This window comes from Pempheris klunzingeri, chromosome 6 (genome assembly GCF_042242105.1).
Source record: "Pempheris klunzingeri isolate RE-2024b chromosome 6, fPemKlu1.hap1, whole genome shotgun sequence".
Classification (NCBI taxonomy): Eukaryota; Metazoa; Chordata; class Actinopteri; order Acropomatiformes; family Pempheridae; genus Pempheris; species Pempheris klunzingeri.
In genome coordinates, this window is record NC_092017.1 from 22,597,602 (window position 1) to 22,612,357 (window position 14,756).

Consider the following 14,756-nt stretch of genomic DNA (forward strand, 5'->3'; position numbering starts at 1 on the left):
GTACAGCGGAGAAGACCAAGTAGACAGAGGAGAAGATGTGATACAGGCTGGTAAGCTGGTGGAGAAAGGTTCAGACGGTGTAAGGACATGGTAAGAGGTGCAAAGATAGACGGCTTAACAAGGAAAAAGGCACAGAGCAAAGAAGGGCTGTGGTGTTACACAGTTCTCTCCATCACCGTCATCAAAATACCAAAGGAGGGAATATCTTTTGAAGGATGGTATGCCCGGAGCTGTTACTACATTTTACTACAAGCTACCTTCATGCTTTAATCTGTCACCCATCTGTTTACAGTAACATTATAAGCAATCAGACATTTTACCATTTATTATTAAATAAAACAAATAGCTATCCATTTAATATCTCCCCAAGGCAATACTGGAGTAAGCGAAGTCTCAAATTACATCAAATCAACAATAAAACTGATGAAGTAACTTCATTTTTCAGGAATTGTGTTCAGTGAATTATCTATGAACAACTTTGGAAACGCATTTCCATAAATGTTTCATAACAATAATAAATAGATAAGTTGTTGTTTTTTCTCCAAACTACTCACATCTAGTTTTACTTGAAATTTTCGATGCACACACATATTCTACTGTGTTCTGATGAAAGCATACACATGCCAAAGCACGCAGACAGCTGCATCAGAGTGCTCACAGCACACACACACAGCTGTGAGGATCAATGTGGCTGACAAAGTTAGCGAAGCTCTCACAGTGTCTGACCTTGATTAGACATAATGAGACTTAACCACAAGTCCACTAATCTGATGAAATGACTTACAGATTCACCTTGTGATGAATACTAAATACAAGCAATGACTATAACTTCCTACACATACGGGTGCACACACTCATATACTCCTATACAGACATGTGCACATATATATATGCACACACACACACACACACACACACACACACACACACACACACACACGCACACACTTGGCCAATCCCAATCATACTTATTACTTTTAGAAACTTCAAAGAGCTCTTTGATCACCTCTTTGAAAATCATCTTAATAAAAATTGCAAATAGGAGCTGGCCTGTCATTACAGCCATATGAAAAGTTTTGTGATAAGACAAAATTGGGAAGACTGACCTCTGGTTGCTCTGTTCTGTTATCTTTGGAGGAAACACTGGTTATGTGTGAGATTAAAATGTGAATTGCCAGTAATTTTCATGTTACGTCTGGGTTCTACTCCGTTAAGCCCCGTTCAAACCAACCGCTTCCGGTGTTTGGACAGGCTCACAATGACACTGTACAGGTATTTATGCTGCTTTGAGGCAGGATTTTATAACTCTGTTGTTACAGCATTCAAAAAATATAGATGCCTAAAGGTGTTCTAGGTGGATTTCTAGTCGATGCTTCACTCCACTTTTTCTGTTCTGAAAAAAACTTTAGAATTTCTTTAGAAATTCAGGCTGCTTTGAAAAGGCAATGGGACAATGTCTCGACCAAAGACAAAATGGCTGTAGCGACTAGTTTTGGCAGCTTGAATATGGATCACCTTCACCAAACAGGATCAGAACTCAGCTTTAGTGGCCATGAATGTTTATAGAAGGAATTTATTTCCAAATTCGGAGTTACTCTCAGAATAGTTTCAACAGAATAACATTATCTTACCTTCAGCAGTTTTGATTATTGGTGCACAGTCTTTCTCAAAATCCTCTATTTATCTCTCATAAACTCACCCAAGCCTTACCCAAATCCAATAGCAGCCTCTAGTCTTTTCTCTCAAATTTGTTTTTTTCAGTCCTATATCTATGCATACAATACACATTTTGTAAAGATTATTCCTCAGCTCTTTTTGTTCTCTCTCTCTTTGGCAGTCACTGACTAACTTCTTTAAAGCCACAGAAGACTCCAAGGCTCCACTTTACTCGTGCCCTTCTGGTATCTCCTGTAAATCCGGTCTCCACATTAATCCGAAGCTGTAACAATCTGAAATTGCAAAACTGTTATGTAGCTTCTGAAAAGCCTTGTGTCGGAAAATGAATTTAATCTCTACCATACATTTCCAAAAGCCAATTATTAACCTCCAGTATCAATTCTTAAACACTGATTATTCTCATCATCACTGTCCTTCCGCGTCTTCTAAGCATATAAACACACACATGCTGCGCATTACCTCTCCACCCCATCTCACACTCATCACACCTCTTTGCAGACCAGCTCAGCTCCTGTGAATAGTGGGTTACCTCTGCTGATTAAAAAATCTGATAATCACAGTGGGCAGAGGTCCATTTTTCACAATTGCAGCAGCAAGCGGCCTCACCACCTTTCAACCTTTTAAATAAGAGCTTAACAGGTAAAGTCTGTTTACAGGCTCTCTTCCATTTGTCATGATTACACTAGTGTGTGCTGAGAACATACGGTTTAAAATCATGTCAGAGTATGTGTGAATCATTCAGGTTATGATCTAAATCAGTTTATATTATTATTGCTAAGCGTTCTATATATTGTTCTATATATTCTTATATCTATAAGATAATCAGATTTTGGTCATAGCGGCTTTTAGTTATATTGGCTGCAGTGTCCTCCACATAAAGTACTTTGTTACATTTGCAGCAAATGCTTGTAAGTCCTAAACAATGGGCAGCAGCAAGACAGGCTAACGTGTGAACCTGCACACGACACAAAAATGCTTTTAATGTGCAAAGCGTACCAAACCAACTAAACATGTAAGTTACGGAAAATGTTTTTCTCTGTCACGGTCTGTTTCGTGGGAATCAGAGAGGGATTCAGGGGTGAGTATTTCTCATTCTCACTTTTCCAAAGGAGTTCTATGGAAATAGTATGAAAGAAGCAGGCATGTTGTCCACTCTTCTGCCCTCCATGGCCTTGATCAAACCATGTATGGATGTCCTGTGTCTGATGGTGCAGCCAACAACAAAATAAAAGCGACGGAAAGCAATTTTCTGAAGCAGTATACGAGGAAGAGAAGGTTGGCACAGCTACTGGAATGCAGAAAAATGTGGCACACTAAGACCGAACAACCTTGGGAGTTCTTTATTCTGTAGGAAATGTATTCTTGCACACGCGCATGTGTGTGTGTGGGCGTGTGTGTGTTCGAGAGAGTCAAAACCATCATACTGGTGTGTACACTTTTATTTCATTAAAACACACACATGCTTGAAGGAACACACACTAATATAAACGCACAGCCATGTTAAATGTGTGTGTGTCCTGGCCTTCCTGTCCTGGCCGGTGTGTTCACGGCATTCCCTGCATGTTTGCCTGTGTGCCATTGTTTATCTGTCAGCACGTCTGTGCGGTTACTTACTGCAGATTGCATCAGCCTCGTCTGAACCATCTGCGCACTCTGATTCCCCATCGCAGCGCCACCTAGCAGGAACACACTGTCCATTCTTGCAGGCGAAGTCTGTGGTCGCACATGTCTTCTTTGCTGTGGAGACAAAGGTAACATGCAACATTAGTGTATGACTCAGAGAAAGGTAAAGCAGTACAGGATGCACAACTGTCTGCAGGTCATTAATAAAGGCTATCAGATATTGTATTTGATTTTTTAAATGGGACAAATTGTGATGTCTGCATAGAGACAGAAAACAACGGCTACAGAAAGAGGACACGCTGACAAGTGGTGAAAATGTATGTAAAACCATTAAAGCAGTGAATGGCAAGAGAAGATGTCAAAAGTTTAATAATCCACTTAACAAGACAACGAGGCCAGGCAAATATAATTTAACTTTAAATTAATTTCACAGTCCAATTTTAATTTCATAACACTTGTAACAGGAGACGCGAGGGGACGGGAGGCATCTAATTAGCCGGTCATTGTTGGTGTCTGTTCTTTGAGGTTGACTAAGTGGATCAAAGCTGTTGGTCAGGTGAGACTGTTATTGATAGCTTTGTAAGTTTCTTTCCCTTCCCATGTGTGTGCCTCTTTGTGTGTGCAACGGTTTTTTAGTTCACTCGCCAAAGATCCTGCATGAATAAAAAAGTCTCCACATCCTCTACATTGTCGACTATATTGTCGGAATTCTTTTCATAAGGACCAAACTGATTTGTTACAATAATTTCAGTACTATGGGTAGGTACATTTTACTTAAGAAATGTGACTCATTAAGAATTTAAGTTACACAGAGTTTGGGAATAGTAGCATATTACATCTGATAACTTGGAGCAGATTTAAAATATTATTTGAAGGATAAATCCAATCAACACTGAATCGGAGCTTACAGGTAGAATTCTCAGGAGGAGGAACAGTGCCTTTAGTCCGAGAAGTTTGCTTTTAAGCAGTCTTTAGCAAGACTGTGTTGGATCTATGGTAGAGCGAATGTCACAAGCGAACAGAACAACCTGCCTGAACTGGCTCAGAGGTTTTGCTCCACTGTAACTATCCCATAATCGGCTGACAGGGTCCAGCCCAGTCTTTGCAGAACCAGCACTAGCTCCGTCTAGCAGCTTCCTGATGGAGCTTATGGTTTTGTGCAGTCACTCTCTCCAAGCAAGAGGAAAATTGAAGCACTTGAGTCTGTCACGGGGAGACACAAAAAAAACCCCTCTCCCTGACAGCGAGACCCACTGAACAAGAGAAAGCACTCGCTTCGCGTGTTAGCAGTGCCTTGCCTCACCATGATGAAATATACTATACAGGGACTGGGGTTGACAAATGGCAAGAGTGTGTGTGTGTGTGTGTGTGTGTGTGACTGTTTGGTCGTGGTGGTAGGGATTTTCTTCTCACAAGAAGAGAGTAACTGTGATGGCTACTTTTCCCATTTTCTTTCATTTGAGGCAGGTGTTTAACCACCTCACTGATCCATAGTTTAAACATTACATCATCTTTGTTTAGTTTGAAAAAAAGCAACAGGTTGCGGTTTTACTGGGAATTATGTGATGGACTTTTTCTTGGTCAGATACAGTGACTAAGCTGTCTTGTGGAAAATGAGAAAAAGTTGTAGAAAATGTAAGTGGAACTGACTCTAATGAATCTACTGTTTTTACCACATGATGGAGTTGGACTGCAGTTTCCTAACTACTATTGGTACTATTGTGCTGCACAGTTACAAGAAGTGATGTTTTGGCTCTCAGACTCTTCAGAAGTTCCCTGGGTAATAATCAAACAGAATATAACATCTACTCTGCTTTTATATCTGCACTTATACTCCAAACAACTTCACAAATTAGCAACAAAAGTATCCCCGTTCTCTCCAATTTGGGGAAATGCCTAACCCGGAACATCCGGGCCTGTATTAAAAAAACAAAAGGGGCCGAAAGGGGAGTTAATAAGATTACTGATCTATCCAACAATAACAAGCTCTTCATATTTGAGGAATTGAAACAGAAAAACATTGTCCGCTTCTTTAATTATTTCACAAAATGACAAAGTTTGTTGCTGAAACAAAACAGGTTTCTTCAGCTAAATCTTCTCTCTCTTTCTCTGTCTCACAATTCACATTTACAAACTTCAGCTATTGATGTGAACCTAAGAAGCTAATTAAATCAAATATACTTGCACGTTATGCAGAATTATATGTATGTGCTGCTCAATACAAAAACAAACCACTATGTTTAGTGCCACATGCTTTGCTTTTACAAGAAAGTAGCTGAACAGCATTAGAGCACCGATTTGAACTGCTGAACTACACAAGGAATTGGTCCAGCACTGGCAGTGTGTTATATACAGTCCCACTCTACTTAGTAAGGGAAAAGCTAGCCCGCTTATTAGCTTGTTGTTTATGTGTGTGGCCTTGGATGTCCTGTGGTGTGTAGAGAAAGGCAGTGTTATGACTGATGGCACAAGTGGGAGCCATAATAATGAAGTACATGCTAGAGGAGCTGACAGCATCTCAGCTGTAGGGACCAATGCTTTCAATATGTATATCTGAATGTATTTATATGGGTAACAATGTATGGGAAATTGGAAAAAAAGACAAGCACACATTCACCATTGCAGAGTATTGATTCTAAGTAGAGAGAAAAAAAGGAAAAAGGAGATCTTAAAGACATGACAGAGATGGAATTGAAGAAGGTGTAGGCCCAGAATAAATGAAAAGCGTGTCCCTAGGGATTACAGAGTAGTCAGAGCCAGAGACAAAGGTAAATAGAAAGAGGGGAGAGAGCAGGGAATAGAGGTACAGAAACGAAAGGCAAGAGGGAAAGAAGCTGTCGAGGTGAGGTCTAGAGTAATGGCATCAGTCTTTACAAAGGACTGGATAAATCCTTTTTCTTCCTACCAGCATGTTAGCATAAATCCCATCTCTTCCTGTCCACCCTCCCTCTTTTTTCATCTGTCCCTCCATCTCTGCCTACAGCCTGATAACAGAGCCAGCACCAGCCACACACACACACACAGAGTACACACTGACCAGTATAATTCACAATACTACAGTAGATCATAACAAAGCTGATATCAGACATCCACAAATAAGGGTTTTCCTTAACGCTCCTGTAATATTTCCCGGTCATCATGATCCTCTCCAACAGCAGCTTGTTTTAGGATGCAAAATGGTGCAGGTGACTGGTTTACAACATATGATGCTCAAAAGGATTGATTGAAATTCAAGCCGAGCCTTCTCTTGATTTGCATTTCGTCTTATCTTAAGGACAAAATGGAAAATAATACGATTCACCTTGGCCCATTCTTATTCTGGGGGGCAAAGGCATCGAATAGCAGCTTTTCGTCTGAGAGCAAATAAAATATGCTTTTAATTAACCAGGATTTATTCAACAGTGGCAGTGGACACGGACAAAAAGTAAAAATAACACAACAATGTGAACCATTTCCCACTTCAACAATCTAGAGAAACTGTAGGACAGGTTTTTGTAGAGCACACGAAAATACTGAGAGTGAGCATTCGTGTAGAAAAAAGACAGAACTCGTATCACTTCAGTATGAAGACTTCACTTTAAAAATGACATCCCCACTATAAGTAAAAATGGTAATATTTCAATAAAGCACATTATCAGAAAGCTATTACCATCCATCCTGAAAACTGAGAATTATATTTATGAGAGTGCAGTCATCTAAGATTTTGAATACTGCATGAATAGTGATTAGTTTTATGCAAGGATATTTCCTGCAGATGGATATAATAAAGCGCAACAGTTTGGAAAGAGAGCTCTCATGTAATGAAATAAGCAAACAAATAAAACCCAATTTTCAGTTGCAACAGGCACAGGAACTGACTCCAGGAATGGAAAAAAAAACAACACTACAAAGAGGAAGAGATGAACAACAATACAAAAAAATGTCATATATTCGACTACGAAGATCCACTCTAAGTACTAAATGGTGGACAAAGATATATGGAGACAGCATATTGTTAAATATTTGGACACTTCGAGTATGCCGATAGATAAATGTCTAAGAAATCTGCACATGAGAACATTTTCCCATGCCTCACAGGAGTTGCTGATGCACACAAAAACAGGTCTTGGTGCATCAGAATGTAAATGTAAGCAGCTGTCATATGTGAGTGTCATCCATATGGAACAGCCTAAACCTGCCTTATGAGGTGTGAGAGCGAATGTGCAGGAGACAAACACAAGACAACCACACACACATACTGTGCGCACACACACATACACACACACACACACACACACACTTTTACCTACCAATCACCCCTCTCCCTAGAATTGAAGCACATTTATTTATGTGATTTTAGTCTTCCATCCCCAGATAAAACAAGTGATTAATATTTATGTGAAATAGCGAACAGACCAGAAGACCTCTAGCTTGCTCACCCGGTGATTTTATCCACATTTTCCAGTCATCACTAACTTTGTACACATTCAAATTGTAGCGTCAAGACCCTCATATCTTATCCATCAATCCACTTCACTTGCACTTCAACAAAGGGAGTCTTAGGCGTATGTGTCACAGAATACAGTGCAACACATGCACAATGTCATTTACTTTTGTTTACGTTTATTTTGTTGATATACTTTATTGACTAGACTTTTTTTTTAGCTTGTTTTATAGTTTTATACAGTAGCATAGAAATCAGAATTGGTGTATAAGTGACAGAGATACTGAACTGTGATGCTCTACATAAATAGCTTCTTATAGGGTCACGTAAAGCCAAACCATAGGCCATGGGGGCATGTTCTCAGCATTTAAGGTGCTGCTGCTGTCCATATTTCCAAAGACATTCTGTATTAATCTTCCACTGACATTCAACTAATGTCACACTCTGACCCCCCATGATCAATGGTTGACTAAACTGACCTAATCATGATCGTATGTCCTCCACCCCATCCACACAACACACATACACACACGCACTGGACCCCTCTTAGGATTCCACGCCACATACTCCTGACGACATGATTTGGGGCGCTACTGTTCGACCTGGGAGCAGGTGAAGGTTAAGTCATTCAATTTACACGCTTCATTACACGCACACACACACACACAGGGTGAAAGGGAAATGGAAACAAAACATCCAACAGCACAATAATAGCTAAGGGAACACTGTGTCCGCTTTAATTAGGATCTGTTGAATGCAGTTACTGAAATGTTGATTTGCTCCCATAACAACGGTCTGAAACATTGGCACACTTTGCTCACTAGCCTTTGAATTAGCAAAAGCAGACTGTTTTCAACATACCGATACTATTCAAGGGAAAAAAAGATTTTTAGGACAAATTAACAGCTGAGGTGTTTTTAAAGTCTGCTCATTGGTCGCCAATAGCAAATGGATGTGTTTCCAAACTGAAAGTAAAGACATTACTGATGTGTCAAGAGCAAACAGCTGATGTCTATAGTTACAGTTAAACATTTCTCTCATGTGCCAGGAAGTTCCTGCAGGTAATCTCCATTTTATCCATCGTTGACAAGATACAATTATTAACCTTCACCCGTGCTTCTTATTTTGCATGAATCTGCCTCTGAGCTTTACTTTCATCTAATATACCTGAATGTTGGTGCTCTCCTATCAGATCATGAAAAAAAAGAATCAACAAAATATCTCTTTTCGGTTTGCTACATCTGTGTAATTTCAACTCAAACCCTACCAGAACAACTCTGAGCCTACGTCTCCCCAAACCAAAGGCCAAAGCAGGACAGGGAAATTTGGTTTCCAATAACCCAGTTGGAATTCACCACACTACCAAGGTGAAAAACGGAGAAAAGCCTGAACTGACCCAGTCTGTTCTGTGTACATGAAATCCAGGAAAAAATGCTGCGGAAACCATGTAGCACTGCTCAGGTATTCCATTACTTAGATTATGATCTGATCTGTGCGCTGAGCTATTGGCATGTAACAGAAAAACCCATTTGAAGAACCAAACTAGCCAAATTCAGGCAAAAGAAATAGACTTTCGCCACTGTTTGGAATGATTTCTGCAGTCACACACAAACACACATCTTTCTAGAAAAACTCCATATATTAAAGAAGAAGAAGAAAAAGAACAGTATGTTTCAAGCTGTAAACAACCCTAAGATGGATCTAGGGAAGAGCAAGCCAGTTAAAAGGAGCGAGCGGAGAAAAATGAGAGGCAGAAACAAAAGAGAGCAAGAGAGAATGGAGAAAGAGTGAGCATGGGAGAAAGAGGAGAAGAAATAGATGATCCTCCACTCTGTTGTGATCGGCTAAAGAGCTAAAGAACGTAGCGTGTCAGTGGGGGGAAAGAGGCCGTTAATCAGTGAACAGAGGTGCAACCACAACTGTGAGGGAGTGGGGGGATACCTCATGAATTGTGTGTGGGTCTGGGTATGTGTGAGCGAGAAACAGAGCGAGGGATGGAGTCAAGTAGACACGTATAATATTGGTCTTTTTGAGGAGATTAAAGGCCTGTCCAGTTTCCCAATAATCAGTTGGAGACAGAGAGATATCGTGGAGAAAGGACAAGAATGCAACAAGAGCACAGTGCAGCCGAAAAAACACTAATCATAAAGTAAAGGACATCAGGAGGAGGTTGGATGGATCATTTTATTCTTCTGTGATAAGTTTGAACTTTCTGACTTTTTTGCTTCAAGTAACTTGAATACCAAGTACAGCAGGTGGCGTGTGGCCCACTCACAATGAGGACAAACATAGAAAATGATCATCACATGAGCCACCCATTGACTGATTAAAAACAAAAGGGCAACTCAAGTGGCAGCTTAACTTTTTTAACTGCCAAATACAGTTTCCCAAACATTTCAACGCCAAACTATGGGAACTGCAACTTAAAAACCATAGCTATCATTGGCATTAGGCATGTATATTCAATATCAACAGCAGAGATTATATTATATGTGCATTTGATTGCACATGTTAACATGGGTGTGTATGTGTATGTGTGTGTGTGTGCATATGTTCATAAGTCAGATGCACGCAGTACAAAGGCTGGAGATGTGAAGAGAAGTCGTGCACAGGCAAACCAGACGGCTAGCTAGATCAAATACACTGTATATTATGATCCTCACCCACAAGTTCAAAGAAGCTTGTTTCATGACCATTTCATGATCTCCCTCTCTGGACAGAGGAGATTTGAGCCCATAGGGTCTCCAAATTTTTGGGACAAAAACACCAAGGACTCGAGTAAAGGGGTGAGTACCAGGGGTGAGCAAACTCGGACGGGAGACAGAGTGCAGAAACCTGGGTAACGATTGTGTCATGTGGTAAAGGAGGACTCACTTGAAAGTCAACGGGGCAAAGACGAGGGTGGGGTTGGAAAACAGGTTAGAAGTTAAGCAAAAAACTGAGGTAGGAAACCGAGCTCGCCCTTCTTTATGGGGCAGCTCAGAAATCCAGAGAGGGGAATGGAAAACAGACAATAAATTGATCCAGAACATTGTATTGTTGGAGGCAGACTGACAACTTTACTACGACCATTTTGCAGCATACTTTATATACTGCGTTGCACTTCCTGTGATTGTATACCGTAACTGTCATGTTTGTTTCATACAGTTTCGTCTTAGTTTTTACAATTTTTCCGCACTATTCATTGTAAACGTCATGTTGTAACACTGAGGACTTTTAGAGCCCCACTTCAGCTTGTTCATGCTGTTTTGCTTTGATTTATATTTTTATTTTGTAGAATATAAAGCCTGTAACTTTTTATGTGCCTTATATTAACCCATATCATGTGCGTTATATATTAAGATGTTTGTTTTCCTATGATTTGGCCCTTCTATATAAATAGCTTGAAAATGCCAGCGTACAGTGGAGTGTTTATTACTTATCAATTTTATTGTACACTCCTCACTGCTGGAACAACACAATTTCTCTCTGGGACCAATAAAGTACTCTATCAACAGTGAAATCCTTCACTTTCTAACCTTTGAAAGAAATCTTTGGCAAGCATGTGCGGCGAAAGAAATTACTCACTTCCTTTGATTTGACAAATGAAGAACAACTGAGCATAAGCAAAGCGGAACATTACAAACATTTCACGCATCAGTCATATCCGAAGAATTTCAAAAGGGCAGAATCCAAAATTTCGATAAAAATAATATCAAGGAGACCAGAGGCGTTTTTGGAGGTAACACTTGTCAGCTCTTACTTATAAACAACTACTTCACAGAAGTTAAGCTTTCTCTTGTGTGTCTGCGTGTGTGTGCGCTCATGAATCTGTTTATACCTCTGCATCTGTTTACTCGTTTTAAGAAAACAGATTGCACCTCTTTCTCTGTCTTCTAAGCTTTCAGAGAACCGTTAAGAGCCTTTGTATGACTCTCTTTTCTCTGATGGGGATTAGCATTAAGAGGAGCTGAGGTGCACAGTAAGGATACTGTATACATTTTGAATTATTTTACTATTCACTTTTAAGTCGCTGTGAAAACAGCGTTACCAAATTGTCGAAAATAGAACATACACATAAAGAATCAGCACAGTAAACACACACTTTGAACATCCTGTTGATCCTGCAGCCTGCTCTCTATTTGCTCACACTGGCAAGAATAATTAAAGGCACCCAACCCTCAAAGTCAACCTTGTTTGCTCAACACCTTGACCAAATATTGGTGCTCTAAACTGACTGCTTAATTTCTGTTTGTTCTAGTGGACATTTCCTTTTTCTAATACCGGTTTGACATATAAATCCAAACAGTCTAAGTTACATGACTAACAACCAGCCTGATCATTTTGTCAGGCCAATTAAGGTGCTCCCTGATCACTTTGGTTGGCTAAATGGGGAAATCATTGTGGACATGTCGAAGCATTGTCCTCTTGGCTGTATGTTATTCCCAGATCCCTGGATTTTAACACCCACAATGATGGCGTCTCCATCAGCCAAAGCCTAAGACCTCCCAAATCCTGTCACATCATGGGTCCCCGCTCCTCGTTTCTTCCCCCTTACATAAGCGGAGCATTACAGCTCTGCAAAGCAGCTTAGAAGTGGTTGGGAACAAGCATGACAATAGAAAAAAAAGGAAAAGGAATAGAGATACAGGGCCACGGTGATGATCAAGGGCAGAATTAGAAAGAATTTGCTTGTCAGGAGATGAAAAGTATGAGCCTCTTTCTTTATTCCCCTTTATGTTGCAGTTCTATACATATAATCTATGTCTTATTCTCCCCTCTCTCTTCTAACCTTCTGCCCCTTCCTTTGCAAAATTAACTTTTTAGTTTTTCAATCAAACGTGTGAACAACAAAAGGTCATCATCGAAACTCACACAAGTGCAATTATTAATCCACTGTCATCACACACACACTTCCACTTCCACATTCCTAAAACGTAGTCGATGCAAACTGATTGGCCCTCTTTAAACATTTAATCATCTTTTCCTCTCCCCCCCTCTTGGTAGTTTCAAAACACTTTTTTTTTTTCTTCCTGCTCTCCTAACTGTCTTTTTTTTGGATGTCGTGTGCCCAGAAGGCTTTCAGCTAGCTCTTGAGACAAACAAATGTGAGTGTATTTGTTGTTGTGAGGGTGAGTGGATATCAGATCACACAGCAGTTGCTTTGTACGCCGCGCTGCGTTAGCTTCAGGGACTGCTAATTAAGTAGCAGCACAAAAAGGGGCCATTGTGGGAGCACACGGCGAGGGAGACACAAACAGGGCCAGGCTTGTTTTTGTTTTTACAAGGAGAAGCCTATCAGTCATTCAAATGATGGCGTCTGACGGCCAAATGCTCTGAGCAGCGCTGCAGTCCAGGTATTCACATCCTACCGATTCTGTGCATCATCATTTTGTAAAAAAGTAAAGCCACCCATATAGTGTGTGAAGTAATAACACACATTTCCATACATATAACTTTAAGTTTTTGCTATTCTACAAAAACTGCAAGCTGCAAGTTTTTGCACATTTGCTGACTTCGCATGATGTGTTCAATAGGAGTTTCCCTGCAAAACAAAACAAAAAGAAAAAAAAACTTTTACATGTACACAGTTTTTTCACTACTGGTTCATCAGCATGAACATACTGTTTAATTAATGTTAAGGTACGGAGCAGAAAGACTACAGCAACAGGTAATTTAGAAAGAACACCTTGGCAAAAGATGAATAAGGAACAAATGACAAATGTGCTTCAGGCTGAAAACATGTTTAATAATCGTTCGCTTTGTTGCAGTATTCAGATCAATGTGTGTGTGATGATGATATTCTTTTCAGAGATGCCTGAAGACTCTGAGATCATTTCCTTCTGCTTCACTACCTGTCTTTAGAAATGACATACACACAGAGAAACCTCGGTGCACTTTTACTGTCTGACACACACACACAGACACACACACACACACACACACACACACACACCCCCCTAACAACAGGCCATCTGGGTGACATCCGGCTTTCAGACTTGACCTGCATTGATTTATTAAACACTTAGACACTGATACCAGCCCTGTTACCTACATACAAACTTGCACATGCACACACAGACAGACACACACTTCATCCCCTCCCCCATGTCCCTCCCCGACACTCCAATCTCATCAGACTATCACACACTCACTTTCCTAGACAGGGTCATCGTTTTAATGATATCAGCTATCAATCCTTTAGCCCGCTCCTCCCCACACATGTAAAACCTATATGGCTCTTCATTCACCAGGGTGCTGTTCAATGCTGTTTGACTGATGTCATAATGGGGACAGGAAAATCACGAAGCTGCTGGATACAGCCTGGAGGATTTTGCAGGAACGGCTCTGTCTTTTGAATGCATACCGTATAATCACAAATGGGTTTTGGTTTCATCTGAGATGGACTGTAGAAATACAATACAGCAACAGTTCATTCTTCATTTCGCTGCTTTATTTATTTTTCTTACTCAAAAGAATATAGTATTTGTGTGAAGATGCCACAATTATGTTGGTTAAAAAATGCAACACAGTTAGAGAAAAATCCCTTTTCAAAGTACATAGTGAAAACAAGGCCAGCTTCCAGCCTGCCTCCAGAGGTCTTTGAACCAAGAATCCTTGCATCCAATACGCACACACACACATACACACGCACACACACACACACACACACACACACACACAAATGGACATCTATTCACACGTGCACTCACACACAGCATAAATGTCCCATTGAGGCCATAAAACCTGTGTGATGCATAGGGGGGAGGGGACGTACAGTACTATATGAAGCCTCAGTTAGTCCAACCTCTTTGTGGCTAGCCAGACACACACACACACACACACACACACGAAACGCACAATAATGTACGCTTATGATGTGCATGCCTATACTGAACATGTTTAGCAAATCACAGCATGAAGGTGAGACATGCGGGCTTCCTCCCAGACATACAAATGTATGCCGACTTGCTGAATAAGTCTAAACATACATTGTCAAATGGGTAATCTATTTATCAGCTCTTCTTTATCAACACATAGCTGCTAAATGATT

General features: G+C 40.4%; 1 protein-coding gene across 1 annotated transcript in view; it reads right to left on the reverse strand.

Annotated features, from left to right (window-relative positions):
- lrp8 (low density lipoprotein receptor-related protein 8, apolipoprotein e receptor) overlaps positions 1-14,756 on the reverse strand; it is a 152,270-nt gene that overhangs the window by 72,812 nt on the left and 64,702 nt on the right. The window contains exon 3 of the mRNA XM_070831786.1: positions 3,292-3,414. Coding sequence (XP_070687887.1) covers positions 3,292-3,414 — 123 coding nt within the window. The remainder of the gene's footprint in view (positions 1-3,291; positions 3,415-14,756) is intronic.